We start from the raw sequence: 26821 nt of genomic DNA on the forward strand, positions 1-26821 counted from the left end.
AATGATGCTATAACAACTGGCTATCTATGTGAACAAATGAAAAGGACTTCTGCACATACCTGTAACCATATACTAAAATGAACTCAAAACGGATCCTAAATCTAGATGTAAAATGCAAACTACAAAACCTCTAGAAAACATAAGAGAAAATCTTTAGCTGTGATTAGGCAGATATTCCTTACAAAGGACACTAAAAACACAATTAATAAAGGGAAAAAATCCTATAAATCAGACTTCACCAAAATTAAGAACTTCTGCTTTTCAATACACTGTTAAGAGAATGAAAAGACAAACTATAGACCAGAAGAAAATATTTCCAGATAACATATATGATCAAGGACTTACATCCAAAATATATGAAGAACTCTCAAAACTCAATAAGAAAACAAACAATCCAATAAAAAAACAGGCTAAAAATTTAAACAGACATTTTACCAAGAGGATAGATGGCAAATGAGCTCATGAAAAGATGCTCAATGTCATTAGTCATTAGTGTGATGTAATTCAAAACCACAATGGGATACCACTAAAAACTAATCTAATGTTCAAAAATTTTAAAAGACTGACCATACCAAATGTTGGCAAGGATGTGGAGCAACTGAAACTCTCTTACGCTGCTGGTGGGAATGTAAAATTTATATAATCACTTTGGAAAACAGTTTGGCAGTGTCTTTAAAAGTTAAACATATACCTAGCACATGACCCAGTCATTATACTCTTAGGTATTTACCCATGAGAAACGAAAACATATGATACAATCACTTGTACATGAATGCTTATAGCAGTTTTATTAGTAATATCAAAAACTGCAATGACCCAAAAATCCATCAACAAGTGAATGATAAACAAATCATGATGTATCCATACAATCAGTAATACTACCCATCAATAAAAATGAATAAACTATTAGTACATACAACATAGATGAATCTCAAAGTACTTATGTTAAGCCAGACAAAAAAAATGAATATACTATATGATTCCATTTATATAAACTCCTAGAAAGTACAAACCAAATAGTGACAGAAAGCAGATTCAGTAGGGTTAGGGCAGGAGGACGGCATCACAAAGGGACACAAGAAAACTTTCGGGAATGACAGATATGCTAATTATTCTTATTGTAATGATGGTTTCACAGTTATATACAAATGTAAAAACTTATGAAATTGTATACTTTAGTATGTACAGTTTATTGTATGTCAATTATACCTCCATAAAGCTATTTTAAAATGAATAAACACTACTCCCAGAGGTGTTTAGGTAGCTTGAGTAGCCAAAGTCCTAGGCTTGCCCGTATCTACTTTATCCAGTTATTCATATTGTTCTTTTGCCTAAGAAAATAATGAGTAGCACATTGAGATGATAGAAAATGCCATTAACAGGCACATTACCAAATACTATGCAATGAAACAGAGTAGTTACCATTTAAAATTTCAATAGGAAAAATGTAATTAGCGGAAGAACAAAAGTGATTTTTCTTAGTTTTGTTTTAAGAAAATACAGTAAAAATGTACAGATACTTACCTCTTTGGATAATCTTGTGAAAACATCTCCTCCCCTGAGAAAATCCAGTATTAAGTACAGTTTCCCTTCAGTCTGAAAGGCTAATTAAAAATTAGAATATAGTAACAGGATAATCTCAAAGGCTTAAAAAGCTTAGTATGCTTTTAAATTAATATATGTTTAGAATTTTACAGTATTTACTCACATGGTCCATTAATGGATAACATCTCAAAATTAAACCCAGTGTTTAATCCAGTGTAGAAATAGCTATAAACCCCTTCCCAGAACATAATCACCCTTGAATGTGGCTTTACACAGAACTTCTACCACCAAAAATTTCCTAATTTATGAAGCATGTTATACTGCAATTGCCTAAACTTAGCCTATCAAACCTACTGAAAACCTACAAATTCTATAAAGCTGAAGAAAAATGCCACTTCCTCTATTAAACTTTCAAGGATTTCCCCCTTTTCACATTTTTCAACAGCTTCCTCAACCTCTTCTTTATTGAAATTACTTGCTGCTACTTTTCATATCTTATTATATTTATACCTCCTTAATAGTACTTATTCCATTTTGATTTATGCAATTAATTTCTTTACATCTCTGTGTTCTCTATAGGTTAAAAATTTCTTGAGGTCAAAAAGTGTTTCACTTCTATAGCCCACTGAATTTAATACAGTATTTTTGCACACAATAAGTGTTTACTGATGGACCTACTACAGATACGGGAAGGTCTTTAGATGTTACTTTTTTTATTCTGTTAGTATAACAAGGAGTAAAAGAATAATGGGTGGAAATTTCTTATGGGATTTTAATAGTGATAACTGGGTATATATTTAATGTATTATTTGTCAAAATTACACTAAGAATAAAATCAACAGCTGCTACTTTTTTAAATATAGAAAAATGGAAGTCACAAAGTACACTATATCAGAGATAGATAGACGATAGATAAATAGAGTTGATCTCAACCATATGTTAAATTAGCAATGGAGCCATGATTCAAATTCAGAAATGTCTAACTCCAAAGCTCATGTTCTTTCCATTACATCTACTGCTTCTTACTGGTAGTCCTCTCCCATTAAGTATAAAAAAATAACTCAAGTAGACTAACATAACTACATGGTCCTCTGGAATATAACCAGGAAACAGATAAGTGTGGTCATTATGAACAAGCAACTGAATGTTTTACGTAAATTATCACAATAGTTTATAGTCTAAGATTATGAAGTTACAGCCTAGCAAAGTACATAAATACTACCAGACAGGTAAGTGAAAAACACTATCTTGTTACTTTAAACAAGTTAATCAACTTAGAAAAATGAAGGACATATAACTAATAACTAAATACTGATATTTATTTCAGACAAATACATTTTACATAGCTCAATATACTAAATCTAAAGTATTTATTTCCTGTTATAGTATTGTGTGAAAGGAAATCATAATTCTCTATTTCCATATTAATAAATAAGGATTAAAATAAATAAAAGAATAAAAAAAGATGACATACCATAGTGCAATTTGACAATAAATGGATGATTTACTTCCACCAGTATATCCCTCTCCATCTTTGTCCGAACTCTGTCTCGAACTAAAAATTACATAAAGGTACAATATATTACTCTCTTACATCATTTCAGTTAAGAGTCCATCAATAATTTACCAAACAACAAATATAAAAATACAAAACGTAACTTCCTAAATGCCGAAATTTGCAGTTTTCATATTCCTAGATAATGACCATATTCTCAGAAAGCAAAAATATTCATTACATCTAGAGACAGGTTAAGGTGGCATAAATAGGTATGTAGCTAATATGCATTTATTATGTGTTCATCTTTTGTTGTTGTTGTTGTTGAGACAGGGTATTGCTCTCTTGTCCAGGCTGGACTGCAGTGGCACAATCTCAGCTCACTGCAACCTCCACCTCCCAGGCTCAAGCAATCCTCCCATCTCAGCTTCCCGAGCAGCTGGAACTACAGGTGCATGCCACTACACCTGGCTCATTTTTGTAATTTTTGTAGAGACAGGGTTTCACCAGGTTACTCAGGCTGGTCTTGAACTCCTGGGCTGGGCTCAAGGGTTCAGCCCACCTCAGCCTCTCAAACTGCTGGGATTATAGGTGTGAGCCACCATGCCCGGCCTATTAATCTCTTTTAATTGTTCAAATGAGTTTACTGATTAAAACTGATCATAAGCGGTATTTTTATCACACCCTAAAAGATAGTGTGTGCAAATGGTTGTGCTTTCTCAATATGTAATACTGACACAGATAGAAAAGGAAAAACCAAGAATCTTGAAAGAAAAGAATATATCCTAATTAAGTTAATAAGTTTAAATTAAATGAAATATGTCACTTTTTCTAGCATCAAATTTTTACGGGGGTGCACTCTCACTAAGTTAAGGCATATGCCAATATCAAATCTAGTAATATTACCTACAGGCTAAAAAAACTGCCACAAATACCAATGTTAAAAATAGGTACATCTATTCACCTTATGCAAGTAATACACAGCATATTTCTTAAAATACGCTTTGTCAAATTCTATTTTAATAAACTTTCTAATTTTCTACCTTTTAAAGAGGCTTTTTTTAACACCTTCATTGCATAGAGCTGCCCAGCATCAGGACCGGTCTTCTTCCTAACAAGAAAAACCTAATAGAAAATTGAACAAAAAATAAAGGAAAATTCACATTTCTAGTCATTCTTGCTCTACACAAACACACCAGCATACACTTATATCCTTGCATTTTCTCTAATTTTATAAACATATGCCTTCCCATAGAGGGAAGGGAGAGATAGTGAGAGATTTGTCAAAGGATGCAAAATTACCCTGATCTGATCCCCATACATTATACGTATTGAAACTTCACTATGTACCCCACGAATATGTACAACTATTTGTCAATTTAAAAAAATAAATGAAAAAAGTTATACCTTCTCCTATAAATTATTCTATAATTTACATTATTATTTTCTCACTTTTCTTAGATTTAATTTAGTTTTTAATCAAAAAAACTGTTATGATTTAATAAATCATAATGCATATAAATACTACTATAGAAAGGAAAATTTTTAAAATAGATGACCTGGTACTGAACTTTGAGAATTTTGTGATGTAAGAGATAAATAACATAATGAAAGACAAACTTGAGCTACATACCTCCTTTTAAGACCCAGGCCCACTTTTTGTTACCTTAATAAAGAGCAAACAAATATTATGACCCTATATACCTTAATTAAATATGCTTTATTGCTAAAAAATGCTAATGATCATCTGAGTCTTCAGTGAGATATAATCTTATTGCTGGTGGAGGGTCTTGCCTCAATGTTGATGGCTGCTGAGTGATCAGGGTGGTGGCTGCTGAAGGTTAGGGTGGCTGTGGCAATTTCCTAAAATAAGACAATGATGAAGTTTGTTGCACAGATTGACTTCCTTTCATGAAATAATTTTCTATAGAATTTGATGGTGTTTGATAGCATTTTATACACAGTAGAATCTCTTTCAAAAGTGAACTCAATCCTCTCAAATCCTACCACTGCTTTATTAAAGAAGTCTACGCAATATTCTAAAGCCTTTACTGTCATTTCAACAATGTTCATAGCATCTTCACCAGAAGTAGATTTCACCTCAAAAAAACTATTTTCTTTGCTCATCCACAAGGAGCAACTCCTCATCCATTCAAGTTTTATCATGAGACTGCAGCACTTCCGTCACATCTTTAGTTCCACTTCTAATTCTAATTGTCTTGCTATTTCCACCACATTTTCAGTGATTTCCTCCAATGATGTCTTGAGCCCCTCCAAGTCATCCATAAGGGTTGGAATCAACTTCTTCCAAACTCCTGTTAATGTTGATATTTTGACTTCCTCCCATGAATCACAAATGTTCTTAATGACATCTAGAATAGCAAGTCCTTTCCAGAGGTTTTCAATTTGCTTTGCCCAGATTCATCAGAGCAATCACCATCTACAGCAACTATAGCCTTACAAAATGTATTTCTTAAATAATAGGGCTTGAAAGTCAAAATTATTCTTTGTTTCATGGGCTGCAGAATGGATACTGTAATAGCAAGCATGAAAACAATATTAATCTCCTTGTACATCTCTATCAGGGCTCTTGGGTAACTAGGAGTATTGCCAATGAGCAGTAATATTTTGAGAAATGTCTTTTTTTTTCCCTGAACAGTAGGTCTCAACAGTGGGCTTAAAATACTTAGCACACCATGCTATAAACAGATGTGCTGTCATTCAGGCTTTGTTGTTCTATTTATAGAGCATAGGCATAGTAGATTTAACATAATTTTTAAAGGCCCTAGAATTTTTGGAATGGCAAATGAGCATTGGCTTCAACTTAAAAGTTCCAGGATCACTAGCTTCTATCAAGAGAGTCAGCCTGTCCTTCCAAGCTATGAAGCTAGGCGCTGACTTCGCTCTAGCTATGAAAGGCTAGATGGCATCTTCTTCCAACAGAAGGCTGTTTCTTCTACAATTAAAACCTGTTGCTTAGTGTAACCACCTTCAAGAGTTACTTTAGCTAGATCTTCTGACTAACCTGCTACAGCTTTTACATCAGCATCTGTAGCATTACCTTACACTTTTATGTTACGAAAATGGCTTCTTTCCTTTTTCTCTTCATGAGCCAACCCCTGCTGGCTTCAAACTTTTCTTGTGCAGCTTCCTCACCTCTCTCAGCCTTCACAGAATTAAAGAGAGCTAGGGAATTGCTCTAGATTAGGCTTTGGCTAGAGGGAGTGTTGTGGCTGCTTTGATCTTCTATTTAGACCACTAAAACTTTCTCCATATCAGTAATAAGGCTGTTTCACTTTCTTCTTATTTATATGTTCACTGGAGTAGCAATTTTAATTTCTTTCAAGAACATTCCTTTGCATTCACAACTTGGCTGTTTGGCACAAGAACCTTAGCTTTTAGCCTACCTCAGATTTTGACATGCCTTCCTCACCAAGCTTAATAATTTGTAGCTTTTGATTTAAAGTGACAAATGCAGAACACTTCCCTTCCCTTGAACAGTCCAAGGCCACTATAGAGTTATTACTTAGACCAATTTCAATATTCTTGCAGGTCAGGGAATAGAGGGGCCCAAGGAGACAGAGAGAGATGGGGAAACAGCTGGTCAGTAAAATAGCCAGAACACACACACCAGTTATCAATGAAGCTCACTGTCTTATGTGTGCGTGGTTCATGGCACCCTGAAAGAATGACAACACTAACATCAAAGATCACAGACCACAAAGAACCATAACAGATATAACAGTAAGGAAAACATTTGAAACACTGCAAGAATTACCAAAATATGAGACACGGACTATATAGAGAATATATATATAGGATATATATAGAGAGGATATATATAGGATATATATAGAGAGGATATATATAGGATATATATAGAGAGAGGATATATATAGGATATATATATAGAGGATATATATAGGATATATATAGAGAGGATATATAGAGAGAGGATATATAGAGAGAGGATATATAGAGAGGATATATATATATAGAGGATAGATATATAGAGGATAGATATATAGAGGATAGATATATATAGGATAGATATATATAGATATATAGGATATATGGAGATATAGATATATAGGATATATATAGAGATATATATATACACACACACATATACATATATATACACACATACATATCTGTGAAGTGCAATGAAGTGAAGGATATCTGTGAAGTGCAATGAAGGGAAGCATAATAAAAATAAGTATAGCTGCATCAAGAAAATGACGTCAATGTGGCAAATATACATTTGCCTAAATTCAATTATTTGCTGGAAAGCTCAGATTCTACCATTGACAAAAAGAGTATCAGTTGTTTATCTATGAACAGGCTCACTCCACTCATTTTTGAGAAAACACCTACGAAATAAGCATATTTAGGTAACCACAGTTTATTGTCCTTTCAAGGAAAAGTGGTGATCCATAAAAACAGTGGTTGGTTCAGCTCACAACTCAAAAAATTTGCACAAGTCCTCTGCCTTGAGACAACCATTCTATTTTGTTACGTGGCTAAGGGGCTTCACATGTACTTCCTATTTCATCGCATATTATTCAAAAGAAGGGTATTCAAGGATTGAGATTTAATAAATGTAATAATTGTTAATGTCTCATCAAGGACATTCTTAAACTGCATATGTAAGAAAATGAAGACTACAATGACTACTGGTACCATTTGAAGTCACTGCCTTGATTGGCCAACATGCCAGCAGTTGTACAAACAATATCTTAGGATGACTGTGAAGTAGCTTTGACTTGAGGACTCCCTGAAAAGTCTTGGGATTGTCCAGGGGTACGGAGACCACAATTTCAGAACCACTCTTACAAAACATAGCCCTTAGTGGGATTGTAAAGAATGGAATACGAAGAGTGAGAAGAGGCAAGCAAGGAAGAAAGAAAGAGTCTAGGCTTTCTGAAAACACTGTTGCATAAAGGAGCCATTTTTTTCCCCTAGTTCTTCTAATATTCACTAGTATCCCAATATGGCATTTAATAGGATCCATCATTCGCAGTCTAGAGAAGTAACCTGTTTAACATCTGATCTGTTTTTTCTTTTTTTTTAGGTCTTATGAGTGACTTTCCTAGCATGAGAAAATATCGTATCTCACTGCCCCCTTCCCAAAATCAACTACAAAAGTAGTTCTTTTTCCATCCCATTCTTATCTATTGCCTAACATTTCTCAACCTTCCCAAGGCTATGTTTATTGATTTTTACTATTATAATGTCCTTCTTTGTCATCTGAAACTCTCCCTCCTCCTTCCACCTCACTTTCTTCAGGTTCTGCACCATTCCAAAAGCTTGACAGTAGTAACAACCTAACTTGAAATAAGGTGATAATGTACTTATCTGTGATCTATTTCTTTTTTCCTAAATCATCCTTGAAAAATTTCCCTATCCTGGTATAATAAAGTTGTGCTATATCACCTTATCTTCCCATATATGTACTCATTAGTTATTCAATCAACAAATTAACAGTCATTAAGCACATATTCTGTATCAGACACTGTGCTGGACACTGGGGGATACAGAAATAAACTGTGAACTTGAGGACACAGAAATTTGTCAGAAACATCATGCCCTTTAAAGAAACAGATACAAGTACGCCATGGGCTAAATTATGTCCCCTCAAAGTTAATATGTTAAAGTCCTAACTCCCAGTACCTCAGAACATGACTGTATTTGAGGATAGGATGCTTAAAGAAATAATTAAAGTAAAAAAGTTGTTGCATGGTTTCAAACTAGTGGACCTAAAAACGTATCTATATTGATAAGAGGCTTCTTTTCAGTCACCCTAATCCAATCATGGGAAATTGTCCAAAAGAATGGGTGAGATACTCCAATATAATTTTCTCTCAATCACATGGACGTTTATATTTTCCTATAAGAATATTCAGTAACTGCAGTGAACCAGAAGATCACACATATTTAAATGCTGTTTGAAGAGAAAGAACCAACTTCAGGAAATTTTAAGATGTAAGTATATGTTTTTAAAAACTATCACTTGAGAGTTGATCACTTATTTAAGAGTACAAGTATTCGATATTTTCAAAAATTCATTTTTAAGTCCTGTACTTAAAGTCTTTACTATCACAAAAGCAAAAGTATTTTTTTATAATCCACAAATATTAAAATGTATGTTTTATATAAATATTATTTGGCACATGATATATAAGGACGACTAATCAGACAATTTCAAAGGTATTTTCATGTGTTTAATTGTGTTTTAAAATAATTAATGTAAGTTGTTTAGTATACCTTTCAACCCATACATTAATGATCATTAATAGCATTATACTTGGTGTGCTTAGGACAGAATTGTATATGCACCTTTCATGATAATAATGCATGCTTCCTTAAACTACAATTTTAAGTTGACTTTAGCAGGGTTCCCCCACTGTTAAATAGACAATAAAAACATTTAATGTTATAAGGCTTTATATGGGCTAAAATCCCATTTACTGCATTTTAACAACGGAACTTTTGAAGAAAAACTTAAGACTCTGCAGCTCAAAGTCTCTTGGAATTGCTCCTACACTTATCTGATTCACAGCCTTGGCCGAATTCCTGAATAGGTTCAGCATATAACAAGTCACACCTACACAATGCCTCCGCAAATGATGTAACACTGACAAGCAAGTATGTTCATATCCTAGGGGGAAAAAAAGCCACCTCCTTAATATTTCTTTAGTTGATGAACTACATAAAGATCACTATTTTGTACTTTAATATTAGGAATTAAAAGGTTTCAATGATATTCTTCTTAAAACTAAATCCCAGCACAGACAAAGCTGAGATTTCCCTGAATTTAAGCACTACATTGACAACTTTTCAGCATGTTGCTATATTTAACATGATGTTATTGAATATATTTCATTATGTTATACAGTATTTTCTTTACGAAAACCCATGAGAGAAATTTCTCTGGTCTGTTTAATCCGTTTCCACCTTTAAAATACTGTCAATTATAATACACTCAAATATATTAGCTTCTTTATAATGGCTGCTAGAAAACTTAAGTCTAATTTTTGACCTACTAGAAAAGGACTTACAGACCCTTATGTCATGCTTTTGTGAACAGAGTGTACTCCTGGCTTCATCTAATCTTTCCTGCTCTGAGCTTTCTGTTTCCATCATCTTCACTACTTATTTTTAATTTTATTTAATATTCATCTATGAAAGCCTTAAATCCTTTCTGGAACAAAGCTGGAGATAAACAAAAGCATATATGAGTAAATACATACATCAAAAGACAAAGCAGGTAATTTTAATAGCTTGAAATGTTTGCCTGGTGAGATTTTATTTAAGTCAAATATTTAAGCATTTATACATCTGGAATATAAAATAACTTCATCTCTGTTCTTCTAAAATTAACACCATAAAAATAGCTATAAAGTGCAAAATAGCTAAAAGAATATTACACTTTTAGAAACTTTAAAATAAAGTTGTATATAATATACATGCCTACTCTACAGATCAGTTCTATAAACACTCCCCACCAACATCATCATCACCACCACCACCACCACCACCAATCTATTAACAGTTCCTTCTAGTTTTTCTCTCCTCAGAACACTGTTCAAGTCCTATCTCCCTGTCTTATATATCTCCTGTACCAATTCACTGCCAAGCCATAATTCATCTCAGTTTGTCTTTTTTGTGTCCTGAAAATGTTTCTTTATATTTCACATGTTATATTCTATAATGCATAAATATCAGGTTACTTTAAGATGACATCTATTTTATAGTCACTAATACTGCTTATACATTGTTGTGAACACACTGAGCGTTCAATAAATGTCTTTCCTTGGGAGGCTAACATGGGAAGATCACTTAAGGCTAGGAGTTCGAGACCAGCCTGAGCAACACAGCAAAACCTTGTGTCCAGAAATTTTTTTTTTAATTAGCTTGGTGTGGTGGTGCACGCCTGTAGTATCAGCTCCTTGAGAAGCTGGGGATGGAGGATCACTTGAGCCCAGGAGATCAAGGCTACAGTGAACTACAATCATGCCACTGCACTACAGCCTGGGTGACAGAGCAAGACCCCATTTCTAAAACCCAATAAAATAAAAATGTCTTTATTTTAAAATGTTCCAGAGCACTATAAATAACCTATGCTCAGTTGCCTTATTTTTCCCCTTTAAAACTAAATCTCAGCCACTTGAAATTAGTAGTTTCTCTTTATCTTTCTCCCCTTAAATTGCGGTTTTTCTAAATTGCTGTTTTTCTAAAGGCTCTCACTATGTGTATGCAATAATTTTCATGTATTAGATGTTAGGTATATAAAGGTCAGGAACCAGACCTATACACTTCTTTTCTAAAACCATGTTATTAAGTGCTTAATAAACAACGTTAGTAATGACTATAATAGTTATTCTTACTCAATTTTGCTTTCTGCCTTGAAATGTAAGCTCTCTGAAGACTTAAATAAACCACATATCACCCAGTAACTACCCTTGTTCTACTTTACACACCCTTGTTCTACTTTAACAGATGACAGACGAATTCATACATGAATTAAGACATAAATTCTGATTTCTGTGTCATAGCTAACAAATGTAGATTAAATCACCAGGAGAAAACAAGCTGTATTCATGCCAGCATGGGAACAAGGAGATAGGAATACCATTTTTTACAAAAATCAAGCTACTTTGATTTAGGCAGCTAATAAAGAGTATGCTATATTTTTCCCTCGAGAAATCAGTAAGCCTAGGGAATTGGAAAACCTTGATTGTTACAGAGAAGTACAAAGAAATGGTAATAAAAGTACAACAGAAATGAAAGGAATAAAATTAAAGAATTACCTTTGTGAGCATCCCGTTCAGAAGTTTAGAAACGACTCATTAATCAGATTTCTACGTATGTGTTCACTTTTTTTGCTAAATGTTTAGAAGAGGAACAAATGGGGAAAAAAATTATTCATTACCTTTCCAAATGACCCCTGACCAAGAACCTTGAGCAACTCAAACTGTGCAGGATCTGCTTTCTCATAGCCTTCCTTAACATGATGAGTAATAGGGATTTCTTTAACAACTCCTTCATCCTGTAAAAAGAAATCCAAACAATACTTGAATCCATTTTCAACATCTTCTGATTAGTTCCATTTAAAATCAGAAGTCATAATAGAAATAATATACCCAACTTCCTCAATGTAGCAGAGAGTTTTATGGGCTACCAGTATCCTTATTTCCCTGTTTTCTAACACATACAGCATATACAGATGCACCACCACCTTCCCTACTACATAATTTCATGTGAATAAAATGTAAAAAGAAATCTATGCTTCAGCCTTCCCTTCCAGCTTGGTAGCAATATAATAAAATTGTTAACAACAGTCTCAAGACCCTTCAATGGACTGTGACTAATGAGGTAGAGGCAGGAAAAGTCAAAATAAACCTTGTAAATTGTGGGGCATGACCAAAAAACGTGACCTCAAGAGCTTTTTTAAATAGTATTTCACTATACTATTTTAAATGTTTAAATGGCCAACTAACCACATCAATGAAAAAGAAACTGGCAAAGACCAACAAAATCTGCAGAGCCCCAACAAATGTTTCCAGGCTATGGCCCGTTTACTGAAATTTTATACATAAATTATATGCCAGATTTCGTACCACCTGGGTGAAGCAGAAAGAAAGCCACCCAGTGAGTGGTTCTTCCCCTTGATGCAGGACTCCACTCAGCTGTGATGACTACATTCAAGTGAGCTGTAATTAATACTAGTCCCTACAGAAGCACAATAGCTAGGATGACAGATGTATATCACAAAATAACAGAGTTGGAAGGGATATCTTATCGAACTCTCTGACTGTATAAAGAAGAAAACTAAGACCCACAGAATTTAACTTTACATGACTACTTAATCACAATGTCTATAAATCTTGGTAGCATTCCATTATAGCATACTAATTTTAGCCTGGATGCCAAGAATGTTCTCAATCTATTCACTCTTCAATTAACTGATTAGTCAATGGTGATTGAAGCCAAAGTGAACAAGAGTATGGTCCCAAATGAGCTAGACTTCATGGCAGCTAAAATAACTTCCATGGAATATAGGTAGTCAGGCATTCACTATCTCAAGGGGGGTACCTAGGCAAAGAAATTTTAATTGTAGGTGTTAGGAACCACCAGCAAATCAACAAGAAATGAAGAATAACTGATTTTGAAAGTATATAAGATGTTTCTTATACATCAAAATAGTATTTCACCAGACCCTTTTAAATAGTGATGGTAATTTATAAATGTTTACTGAAAATAAAAATTAAATTAAAATCAATCGGCTATGGAAGTGAATTTCCCTATTTGAAAGAGGTCCTTTTTTAAAAAAGTAAACAACCTTTTTTAATGCAAATATATATGCTTTGTAGCTGACATTTGGGGACTATATTAAAGTATAATATATCTGTATGCACCTATAAGCTAAGAAACCTTGGCTAAATCACAAATCACTCTCTCCTTCAGTTTTCTCACATGACAAAGGGGTTTTGTTAGATGGGTCTCTAAGGTCCCCTCAATGTCTGTGATTCTATACTGAACACAATATAATATTTTTATGTTCAAGAAGGTACTTCAGGTCCCTGCTTATGTTTAGATTATCACTATAAGCATGGATCATATTGGCATCAGTTTTTTTAGAAGTGTTCAGAGTTAGGAAACAAATTGTACTATAGTTAGTTTCACCAAACCTAAGCACGTTTTCCAAATGAAAATGTTTGTCCAATGCCCTTTTACCTTTTATTAATAATGCACACATGCCCATCCTCTAAAATGCAATGTCTTTCAATTTTCAGCAGCAGTACCCTAAAAAGCTCCCAATATGAAAATGCAACTAGATGAGAAAAATCACTTTTCCCAGGAGACAGCCAATGTAAAATGTTACACTGTGTCCGAACAACTAATTACCATGTCTTTCTTTCCCACTGGACTGTGGGCTTCTTAAATGCAGGTATTACACCACATTGATCTCTTTATTCCTAATGCTTAGCACAATACTTTTTTGATCTCATGAGAACAGAAAGACAAAGAAATCTGCTCAATATTATAAAAGAAACAGGAAAAAATATATACTTTTTAAAATGAAGATAGTGCTTACCACCAAAAAATAGGGCAACTGTGAGATGATGGATGTTAATTTGCTTAACAATCATAATAATTTTACAATGTATATGAAAACATCCCATTGTACACCTTAAATATATACAATAGAAAATAAAGATTTTAAAGGTAAAATTAAACAATAAGAAATCTCAAAATTATTCTTAAATACAGTCTACAAAACAAAAAATATATATACCCACGATTTCTTTTTTTAAATATATAAAGGAAATAAGGAAACAGGAGATTCATTCTGGCTAATGAAATTGTGTCAGCTTTGAATATAACCAACTTTGTGATAACAATATTTCTAAATAAAATACGCATATCTTCCCATACACTGTGAAGAATATAAACTTCTTCCATATTATCCATTGTCAGTATTTTTATTACACTGTGCTGAGTATGTGTTGTACTCAACACAAATAAAGGACACAATAACCCCTGAATATTAACCTAATGCTTAGCCATTTGCCTTTTTAAATAAAGACATATGTTCCTAGGCCAACAACTACCATATATTATATCACCAAATTATGACTACTGTGCCTTTACACAGACAATTTGTAATGCCCTGGTTGCCCATAAGAATCACCTGTAGAAGAAATATTTATTTACTGCACTTGTTTGGGTCCCACCCTCAGAGATTGTGGTTCAGTAGAACTACAGGAAAACGTAAGCCTGTGTATTTTTTAAGCCTCCCCAGTTGATTCGGACACATGGCGAGGATTGAAAAACAATATTTGGATGCTTCTAAGATTTATAGTTATACAGATACATAATAGATATACACACAAATACATACACATATGTGCATACATGCGTGCACACACATACACACGTGTGTGTGTTTATATATAGCTACTTATTACTTTTATCATTTCTACGCCACTAGCTCTTTTTTACTCTCAAAGTATGTGATACCCTCCTGTGTCACCATTTCCAATACTTATTCTGTCTTATTCTATCTGCTCCCTGCCCCATTCTTGTCTATTGCCTAAAATTTCTCAGCCATCCCAAGGCTATGTTTATTGATTTTTACTATTATAATGTCCCTTTTTGTCAACTGAAACCCTCTTTCTTCCCTCCACCTCCCTGTCTTCAGGTTCTGCACCATTTCAAAAGCTTGATAGTAGCAACAATCTAGCCTGAAATAGGTGGTAATGTACTTATAAGTGATATATTTCTTTTTTCCTGAGAGTAAATCATCCTTAAAAAAATTCCCTATCCTGGTATGATAAAGTTGTGCTATATCACCTTATATTCCCATATATGCACTCTTATTATTCACTCAGCAAATCAACATTCATTAAGCACATATCCTATTATCAGACACTGTGCTGCACACTGGGGATACAGAAATAAACTGTGAATTTGAGGATAGAGAACTTTGTCAGAAACATCACATCCGTCAAAGAAACAAAAAGCTACAAGTATGCTATGGGCTAAATTATGTCCCCTAACAGTTAATATGTTAAAGTCCTAACTCCCAGTACCTCAGAACATGACTGTATTTAGGGATAGGGCCCTTAAAGAAGTAATTAAGGTAAAATGAGGCCATATGGGTGGGTTCTAATCCAATATGACTGACATCCTTATTTGAGGAGGAAATTAGAATACCTACACCTACAGAGGAATGACCACGTAAAGGTACAGGGAGAAGACTCATCTATAAGCTAAGGAAAGAGGATTCAGAAAAACCAACCCTGCCAACACCTTGATCTCAATCTTATAGAATGCAGCATCTTGGGAAAATAAATTTCTGCTGTTTAAGCCACCCATCTGTGGTTATTTGGTTAGGGTAGCCCTAGCAAACTACACATGGTACATAATCTTAGCTGATCTTTGAAAATAATGTTGCTACTGTGAAATGAAGATTTAATAACCTCTAAATAAGGACCCCTAGTCTTTCTACATCAAATAAAAAATCTGAATCTGAGGCCAGGATGACTATTAATTAGGTTTTATTATTTTTTTGCAACCATAGAGCAATCAGTGATATACAGAAAAAGTATGAAGGCTCAACCACAACCAAAATAGTATGTTCTGACCTCTATAATCTGTGATCATCTTTTTAATCCAGAGGGCCAACAGTGCTGTAACACTGGGAAAACACACTGTTAAAGTACAAAATGAACTGTCATATCTACTATTGCTCCATTCATTTGATAACTGATTTGTTTAGGAAGATGGAATCACCTGTTAATTGAAAAGAGAAAAAGCTGATGACAACCTAATAGCAATATACTATTATAACTCAATTACAGCAGTTTTCATATGACTGTGGAACTAACCTCCAGAAAACAAATCAAAACAAAAGAAGTATTTTTAAAGCCTGAACTTGTTTGTTTTTATTTAATAATAAAACATTCATCTATTCAAACATCAGCTTTATTTGTAGGTACACAGGCCAACTTGGTGAAAAGATCACCCTAAAAATCCAAGAATCATTTAGTTGTGGATTTGCTGAAACATATATGCAAAGACCCAGAAGAGCAGCTCGATATACCCTTCTCATTCAGTGAATAATATGGGGTCATTGAAAACCATGTCAAATATTAGTGTACTTTGAAAGAAAGCTAAGCGTAATACCAATATAAATGCCAAAATGCCATGAGGGTGAACTAAGCACATCAAAATTATGTACACAATGGAAGGTATCTGCAGAACACTTAGTTTTGTAAAAGTCTGCATTATGACTGAAAACCAAAGAATGCCGGCAAACTAGTTCCCACTTGGTTTGGTTTATTCTACTCACAAGGGTCAGCTCCTTAGTTCCCTCATCTACAAATTGGCAGTAATACTTACTCTATTTCAGATCTCAGTTATAAGGATCAACTGAGAACTTTGAAAACCACAAAACATCCATAAAAATTGAAGTTACTGAACTTATTTGTACAGATGTTCCTGGACTTATGACAGTGTTGTCCCCATAAACCTATTGTAAGTTGAAAATTCACTTTCAACTTACAGTGAGTTTAGCCAAACTTAATCCTATTGTAAGTTGAGGAACATACTGAATATCACTTTTGCACCACTATAAAGTTGAAACTCATAAGTTGAACCATCCTGAGTCAGATACTCTCTGTAGTACTTATCTTTGCATACCTGATGGTGCAGCATAACTCGACTTTATAGTGGCTGACCAACATTTTTTAGTTGAACAATAATTATTCATCTGAGAGTTTTGCATATCTGTAGGACAAGGTTTCCAGTTTTTTAAGTAACTGAATAGAAATTAGAAGTAAACATCAGCATTGCAAGAGAAAAAATACTGAAGCATACTAAAGCTAAATGTGCATCAGAATAGAAAGACAAATAGAGGAAAAAAAAATCCACCATACAGAAAGCAGGCATTCTCAGCTTGAAATAGCTCCTACCTGTGGTTCCACTGAGTCTAAGTAAAACACACTTGTAAAAAAGTATTTTTGAAAGAATTCTTAACAGACATATGTCAAGAATGGTTTTTAAAATAAGAAATTCAGGGCTTAAAAAAATCAGGATATTCAGCATTGTTTTTCAAAATATACATTTTCAGTTCACTATGACATTTACATCTCTGCATAATAAAAATATAAATCACTTTAGAGACTAAACATGTTGCTGACCTTGCACTAATGTAATCAACAAAGAATCTAATTGCTAACTGAATATTCTTTGAAATTTTTAAGATATTGATAGCATTAAAAATATGTATTTTATTTCAGAAAAAACAGATACTGGGTAGAGTTTTAAAAATAAATACCAATGGATCATAAACTACCAAATATAAGGCAGTTATGCTTATTTTGACAACAAATAAAAAGTTAACTCATGTCAGCCAACTACTAAAGGAGACAAATCATAACAAACTTTTTCTAACCTTGACATTGCTGAAAGAAGTAGGATACTAGGTGGTGAAATGTGATATTAGATATAGTTTATCAGCAACCTGTTACCTAATACTTACCATCACAGAGCAGTCTCTACAATCCTACACTATTTTAAAACAGTAAAAAAAAAAGCCAACCACAAAAAAACACATGGCAATCACAAAGAAAAAAATCGTAGCTGTATATTTAAAAATTTTAAGGGATAAATATATATGGTGTTTTTAATCACTCATATAGTTTTATTGACACAAATTGAGTACTTTAACCATCACACACCCAAAGTACATGGTTTCAAGTCCAGATAACTCAGGCCACAAACTAAATCAAATCCTTGGAAGTGATTCTAGGTCCTTTACTCTCCAAAATTTCACACTCTACCTTTTAGCCACTGAAGTTGATTGCATAAGGTAGATCATGTAAGTAACTAGCACTGTATATTTTTACTGCCTTTCCACTAAAAACTGAACTTCCTGACTTATCTTCTACTAAAATTATAAAGGTAAATATTTGCCAATCACCCTGTGTATGTGTCCTTGAGTTTATGCACCACACACACTGTTCCCCTGTGGTGTAAGCCATGATATCCTTGTGAATTTATTAATGCTAAAATATAATAAGCAGCCTTCTCCTTCTCCACTGCCTTTAATAGTTCCTTATACTCCTTTATCTTTTATAAACTGGCAACATTAATATTACTATGCCTATTAGTCCATATGATCTGTAGACAAATCTCTAGATAATGGTTTTGATAGTTTACATTTAATTATACTCAAAATTACAATATATTATTAATATTCAGTAAACTGCAAAAGCTACAAAGACAACATTGTATCTCTCATATTGTCAATCAAAATTAAAAGTGTTGTTACATGGTTACTAACTGCAGAAATAGTTACATAGAACATTTCAAAGGAGAGTTTTGGACAAACCCAATTTAAATCCCTCTGCTGGTTTCTATCTGAGCTAATTCCAATTATGAACAAGTTTTGGTGGAGGGGTCATCAAAGTTGATTTCATCCACAACCAAATAGAAAAAGGATAATGTTCTCCTCATCTTCTACTTCTTCAGGTCTACACAATATATCTGACCTAAAAGGAAGCACACTGCCCTAAGTCTTGATTCTGCTACTAGCTACTTTTATCACCTAGTATAAATCACAGACTCTCCAAGTTTCAGTAGACTAATCCATACAATGAAGTATTACATAATATCTCTGAGGTTCTTTCCAGCTTAAAAAATCTATAACTCTATGAAAATATCTATAGAAATAACAACCATAAAATAACAACATAAATGTAGATGCTGATTTAGTCAGATTCTCCCTACAAATCTTAAGAACGCTCTCTGTAAAACTAGATCTTGTAAAATAAGACTCTAGTATCTAGGCATTACATAGAATGGTCTAATGGCTAAGCAGTCTTTAAAACTAGTTAGAAACTTCTGAAATAATTTACACATAATCCTTTCTAAAAGCCAGGAAATTGATTTTAAATGATTTCAAGTTATGCTTATACAGTTCAATATTTCCAAGTCAGATATCCTTTCTACCCTGAGGTTGAAGATAATCTTCTCAAAGGATTCTATATTTAAGTATAATAATTCAGTTACTCATACACTGGCAACTGAAAATTTTATCCATTACACTTAAAATGGGTGAATTCAATAGCATGTAAATTATGTCTCAATAAAGCTGTTTATTTTTTAAAATGCATGCATAAGTATTTCTGTCAGGAAAACCTGTCCTATATTTTAAACTGCAGTTGAGTTATTAATAATTCCATTTGCTTATTACCAATTTACCTGAATATATTTGTTTGATAGGAGCTTTTCTCCTTTCCCTGTATTCTTTTTCCTTATATGCTAAAAATGTGGCTTAATAAATTAACATAAATACTTACATGACAAGAATCTGCTTCTCCCTCTTCCATTGGCTCATCAACCATTTTAAGACCATTTACCTGAAAAACATTGTTCAAAAATTGAGGTTCAAAAGTATTAAAACAAGAGTGATAACTAAGAAAAATATAACCCTAGGCATTTCCTTCCACAATCTAACAAGATCCACACTTACTGAAAAACAAAAGGACAAAGGACACATAGAAGTACTTAGAAAAGGAACACTATTAACATGGTTCCCAGATTATCCTTGAGAAACTTTGATTTTCAGAGCTTTATGCTTAATTTCATATTGTTTAGAGTTTTGCAATAACAGATAACTATACACTAAGTATATAACCTATGTACTTTCATTAAATTGTCCCCAACCAAGTATTTATGACAGGAAAAAAAATGCCACAGAAATCTACCATGGGGGTATATTCAAAGCAAATTATAATAAGAACAGTTTTATATAATTGCACTGTTGTGAATTCCTCTTTCATTCAGTTAATTAAACATCATGACATACTATACAGAAGAAAAAATAAACTATAGGAGAAAGATGTAAGTAATCATGGAAACAAAACAAGTCAACATGCAGAGCTCAGTAGGTAATACTACTCATTCTTTAACAACTAATTCAAGAAACAGTAAAGTAGAAGACTTAGATCAAGGTTCTACAAACTATAACCCATGAGCTAAATCTGACCTCTTGTCCGTTTCTGTAAAAATTTTACTAGAACACAGCCAGACCCATTTGTTTCCATCTTATCTATGGCTGCTTTTGCACTACAACAGCAGAGTTGACCAGTTGTGACAGAGACCCTATGCCTGCAAAGCTTAAAATATTTCCTATCTGCACCCTTACAATCTGCCAAACACTGAACTGAGATGTTTGAAAATTAGGCAACAGGAAGACGAACTAGATAAAAAGGATTTTTACCACTGCCCATTTGTAAGTCAACAGAAAAAAAAATTAAAAAGTAAATTAGAGTTTCTTGTGACAGTCAAAATGAAATAAGCTCATAAGCCTATCTCCCCCGATTATAAACTAAAATCCTTATGTAGAATACAAAAAGAAACTACATAAGAACTCTGAAAATGAAACAAAAACAAATTAGGGAAGATCAAAATTTGAAAATTAACTCTGATGAATTCCCTAGGTTTATTTTCTACCTTTATCTCCTGAATTTGAGCAGAGGAGAGAATGAGTCACAAGATTACACAGTAGACATCAACAAAAATTCCAAGAAAAATCCCATTTTCTAGACAAAGGACCAGGAAAAGACACACTTTTGAGCCTGTAAACATAAGGAGAATCCAAGATTCCCCATGTACACACTTTCTCTTTTTTGATGCTGAGTCCAACTCCAAGGCAAGCCCTGATCAAGAGAAAATCTCTCTCTCTGGCCAGAGGAAGCAGGAAAAGAGGTCCCTATTATAAGAAAAATGTGAGGGTAATCCCTGTTATTTTTTTTGCACTCTCTTCTTTACTTCATCCAAAAGGCAGCTCCAATAGTGTAAAGTTATATTCCAGCATAAAAAGCTAAGACTCTGAGAGAAACTCATATTTGTGGCCAGCAGAACAGAATAAAGGGCCCATGGGAATTGAAGAATGTGCAAGAAATCAGAGAGGATAGAATGAAGAGAGCAGATCCCCTAATTCTGTGTATGAACCAACACAAGTCCTGGTCACAACAACAAACTGCATGTGTGCAGAAAGGACTAAAGAAACATAACAAAGTCTTTGAGTACTGAACTACAATACCAATAATTGCTCGTCTCAGACTAACCACTGAATTAGCACATCCAATGAGTGGCACATGCAGAGTGCTGACCCAAACTCTCTGAAAACTGAATTAACATTGGAACCATTATCCAGAGAGGACAAGACATAACTTTGGAGTCAACCTAACTAGGTAGATTGCCTGCTGAAACAAACAAATCATCAACAAGTATCAACTCCAAGATGGCTCCAAAGTTGAACTATCTGACAAGAATCTTAAAGCAGCTACTATAACTATGCTTTTCTGGATAAAAATAAACACACCTGAATGAAATGATAAAAGGTTCTCAGCAGAGAAATAGAAACTATGAAAAAAAACAAATGTAAGTAATTCTAGAACTAAAAATCATATGAAAAATTTTAAAAATACTGGATAGGCTCAATAAAATGCAGGTGGCTGAGGAAATAAACTTTAAGACAGATCAATAGATGTCATCCAATATGAAGAAAAGAGTGAAAATGATGAAAAATAAACAGAGCCTCAGAGACATATGAAACACTATGAGACATTCTAAAATCCATGTCATTAACATCCCATAAAATAACAGAGTAATACTGAAAAAAATCACTTAACGAAATAAAGGCACTTTCATTCATATGAAATAATGAAAACAGGGAAATGTATAGAGACAGAAAGCAGACTAATGGTTGGTTGGGGTGAGGTATGTGGAGATGGAGGTCATAACTAAAGGGTACAATGTTCCTTTTTGATGTGATGAAGAACTTTTAAAATTTACTGTTGTGATAGTTGTACATATTTGTGAATATAATAAAAAGTATTGGATTGTATATTTTAAATGGGTGAATTATATGTTATGTGAATTCTATCTCACTAAAGCTGTATTTTCAAGATAAATAATGGCTGAACACTTCCCAAATTTGAAAAAAAAAATTACAGTTTCAAGAAGTTCAGTAAATCCCAAACAGAATAAAATTAAAGAAATCCACCCCAAGACACATCTTAAGTAAACTACTTTAAACCAAAGGAAAAATGGGGAAAATATTGAAAGGAGTGAGAGAAAAACCACACATTACATAAAGAGGAACATCAAACTGAATGACTGCAGATTTCTCGTAAGAAATCATGGAGACCAGAAAACAGAGAACATTAACCCGAAATCAGTGGAAACATGTTAAGACACAAATCTGTACATACATTTTTACAGCAGCTTTATTTATCATTGTCATAAATTGGAAACAATCAAGATGGTCTTCAACTGATGAGTGGATAAAAAGAATACTACTTTTTACTCATCAATAAAAAGAAGAGAACTGTTGATACTTGTAACAACATCGATGAATCTTAAAAGCATTTCTGCTAACTGAAAGAAGCCAAATCCAAAAGGCTAAATACTGTATGACTTCATGTATAAGATACTTTGAATAAAGCAAAACTGTAGGGAAAGAATAAAGATAACTGGTTCAACGGGTTGGGGGTAGAGGAAGACGAATATCACTCAGCAATATAAAAGAATAATATATTGATACATTCAACAACATGGATGAATCCCAAACACATTGTAAATAAAAGGTGCAAGATTCAAAAGGCTACATTCTGTAGGATTCCATTTATATGTTATTCTGGAAAAGGTAAAACTAAAAGGAATGGAGAAGAAATTGGTGGTTGCAAGGAGTTAGGGATAGGGAAGAGGCTGACTACAAAGAGGCATCACATAGGAAGAGTGTGTGTATGTGTGTGTGTGTGTGCTGGGGAGGGTGGGTCATCGAACAACTCTTTATCTGGATTGTGATGATGGTTACACAACTCTATACATTTTTTAATCTCAGAACCCTACATGAAAAAGAGTGAATTTTACTATATGAAAAATTGGAAACCAATTTATTAAAAAGTAAATTAGCATTATTTACTCAACTAGCATCTCTATTCTAAAAAAAAATCCCACTGAAAACTAGCAATGGTCAATAAAGTCAGTAATGATGTCTACTTTGCTAACGGATCCATCAGTCATTATCTTATTTGATCTCTCTGCAGCATGTCACAGGTGACCACTCTCCTATTTGAGTCTTTAGCTTCTGTAATACCATACACTCCTTTTATTTTACTCCAATTTCCTTTGCTGCTTTTTTTCAATACCCTTGAAACACTGTAATTCCTCAGGAAATGGACTAGGATCACCTTCTCATCCCACTCCACATTCTTTGCCCAGGCAGCTAATTTACTAACATGATTCACGTTTACTCAGTGACTAACTCTGAGTTCCTGATCCATATATCCAACTGCATACTTGACATTTCCACGTTTATCTCAGATGTCTCTCAAAAATAACCAATACAAAAAGGAATTCTTGACCCCTGCTTCATATCTGCTCTTTCTTCAGGGTTTCCCATTTCATTAAATGATAACACCATCTACCACCTTAGCTCAACAAAACAGACTATGTGGGATTAAAAAAAAAACTGTGACAGATTCATTGTAAGCATATAGAAAGAAGACCATTTGGAAAACAGTCCAGAAATCAATATTAAGACAGAACCGTGATAATTAAATTTTTGCCATAAAATGACTCTCAGAATTATCCATAGAAAAAAGGATTATGCATAGGAAGAGGATTATCCATAAAAAAAGAAAAATATTGCTTTCCTCTGTTACCTTAGTTACTGGTTACTTCCTATTCATATCATCTTATGACTAATTTATCATGAAGCTGTGGGTCTGAAGGAACTAGAAATAAAATGAATGTGAATGAGTCAAGAAGATCACTCTATCCTGGAAATTATCTCAGTCAGAAATGGCCTTTAGAAACAGAACACTCCATTGCTCCCATCTCATCTACCCTCAAGGTATCAGGTTTTCAGTATAAGAATATTCATCCTACGGAGAACCACAGTGTATACTCATTGATACTTACTATAATTTAAATCACTTTCATCCACATAAAAACAAAAATAATTTCTGAATTCTCTGGGACAATAAATCTTTATTTCAAAAATAAAATTTGTAATTTGAAAAGATAAGCAGACATGCTGCTTTCCCCAATTAAGTGCCAAATGGGAGGAAAAAAATTCTACATATGATTCTGGAATGTTTATCATCAACAATAAAGGTAGTAATAATTTACTCAGATATTTCAAAATCCAAGTGAACAGACTCTCGTACCAGGGCTTAGAGAAGACTACTTTAAAAATTCTTTTCACATTTTATCAGAAAAGACTTAAAGCACTTACAAATATGCTGGACAAACAGAAATCCTAAACTGAGTTGCTGTACTCATCTGATCCCAGAAAATCACATAGGTCACTTCAAATTTATCGCTTTCTTACTATTATTGACCAAAGCAACTCATCAAGGAAAACTGAACTGAGAAATTAAAAAAAAAATCCCTTTCAGATCCTTGGAATTGGAGGTGGTATGGGATAGTGAACATATGAACACAAATAGTTTAGTAAAAGAGTTTACTGTTATCTATGATACATAAACCTGTTCCTTAGTGTTACACAAAAGGAGGAAGTTAACAGAGCTTGTAGCTTGGTGCTGAAAGATATATTGAAACTTAGAAGTAGGTCCACATCTAACTAGAATAAAATCTACTTTTTCCTTATTTGTGTGCACCTCTGAAGAAGAAAGTAGAGAGATACACGTTTCCGAAGAAGACAGTAGAGAGATACACAAATAAGAACTAGATAAAAAGTGAGAATAAATACGGGTGATGCAAATGATTAACAAAACATACACAGGACAGCAGTTTCCACAATAAATTTGACAATATTATATATTTTCAAGTATTCTCCAGGATCCCCAAAATCAACCTAGTAAAAAAAAATATTGGCCAGGTGCTGTGGCTCATGCCTGTAATCCCAGCACTTTGGGAAACTAAGGCAGGTGCATCACCTGAGATCAGGAGCTCGAGATCAGCCTGGCCAACATGGTGAAACCCGTCTCTACTAAAAATATAAAAATTAGCTGTACGTAGTGACACATGCCTGTAATCCCAGCTACATGGGAGGCTGAGGCACAACTGCTTGAACCCAGGAGGTGGAGGTTTCAGTGAGCCGAGATTATGCTACAACACTCCAGCTTGGATGGCAGAGTAAGACTCCTTCTAAAAAAAAAAAAAAAAAGAAAGAAAATATGTCTCTCAAATAAGCTTTACATTTACATATTGGTCACTGATAGCTTTTGTAAAGAAGACTTCTTCTATTCAATTTTTTCACTTTATTTAAATAACAAAAGTAAATTAGAGCTAAAGATAAAGGTGGGTCCACATCTACCTAAAATAAAGATCCGGCCAGGCATAGTGGCTCACGTCTGTAATCCCAACACTTTGGGAGGCTGAGGCGGGTGGATCACCTGAGGTCAGGAGTTCGACACCAGCCTGGCCAACATAGTGAAACCCCGTCTCTACTAAAAATACAAAAATTAGCTGGGTGTGGCAGCATGCACTTGTAATCCCAGCTACTGGGGAGGCTGAGGCAGGAGAACTACTTGAACCCAGGAGGTGGAGGTTGCAGTGAGCCAAGATCACGCCACTGCATTCCAGCCTGGGCGACAGAGTGAGACTCTGGCTCAAAGGCAAAAAAAAACAAAAAACAAAACAAAAAAAATCTATGCCTATATATTAAGCCCAGGACAAAATAAAACAGAGAAAGAAACCTACCAATTAAGCAATGTGCTGGACACTCTAAGATAGGCCCCCATGATCCTCACCTCTTGCTGTTTATGCCCTTCTATAATCCCCATCCCCTTGAATGTGAACATGGCCTATCACTGAATTCCAACCAATAGAATATGGCAAAGGCGATGAGATTTTACATATATGATTACACTGTGTCATATAAGACTCTAGAGGCTTTCCTTGCTGACTTGATTGAAGTAATTAAGTGACCATGTTGAGAAAGTCCCCATAACGAGGGACTGTGGCCATCCTCTAGGAACTACAGGCAGCCTCTAGGAGTTGAAAGCAGCCTCCACTCAACATCCAGCAAGAAGCCAGGGCCCTCAGTCCTGCAACCACAAGGAAAGGAACTCTACCAAGAATCTGAGGGAGTGTAAAAGTAGATTATTCACCCAGTCAAGCCTCTATATAACAATGCAGAACAGCTGAAACCTTGATTACATTTTTGTGGGAATCGAAGCAGAGGACCAAGCTGACCCATGTGTTGATTACAGCTTTGTAGGGCCC

At 34.1% G+C, this 26821-nt stretch overlaps 1 protein-coding gene across 4 annotated transcripts in view; it reads right to left on the reverse strand.

Moving 5' to 3' along the window:
• RPS6KA6 (ribosomal protein S6 kinase A6) overlaps positions 1 to 26821 on the reverse strand; it is a 130268-nt gene that overhangs the window by 86182 nt on the left and 17265 nt on the right. For 3 of the 4 annotated variants that reach the window (XM_016943733.4, XM_016943734.4, XM_054676998.1), the window contains 5 exons: positions 19915 to 19974; positions 11976 to 12092; positions 4084 to 4165; positions 3020 to 3100; positions 1525 to 1604 (listed from right to left, as the gene is read on the reverse strand). In XM_016943733.4, coding sequence (XP_016799222.1) covers positions 1525 to 1604; positions 3020 to 3100; positions 4084 to 4165; positions 11976 to 12092; positions 19915 to 19974 — 420 coding nt within the window. Of the gene's footprint in view, positions 1 to 1524; positions 1605 to 3019; positions 3101 to 4083; positions 4166 to 11975; positions 12093 to 19914; positions 19975 to 26821 lie in introns of those variants that run through there. The other variant, XM_016943736.4, reaches the window with a different exon arrangement.

The sequence above is a fragment of the Pan troglodytes genome, chromosome X (assembly GCF_028858775.2).
Source record: "Pan troglodytes isolate AG18354 chromosome X, NHGRI_mPanTro3-v2.0_pri, whole genome shotgun sequence".
Lineage (NCBI taxonomy): Eukaryota > Metazoa > Chordata > Mammalia > Primates > Hominidae > Pan > Pan troglodytes.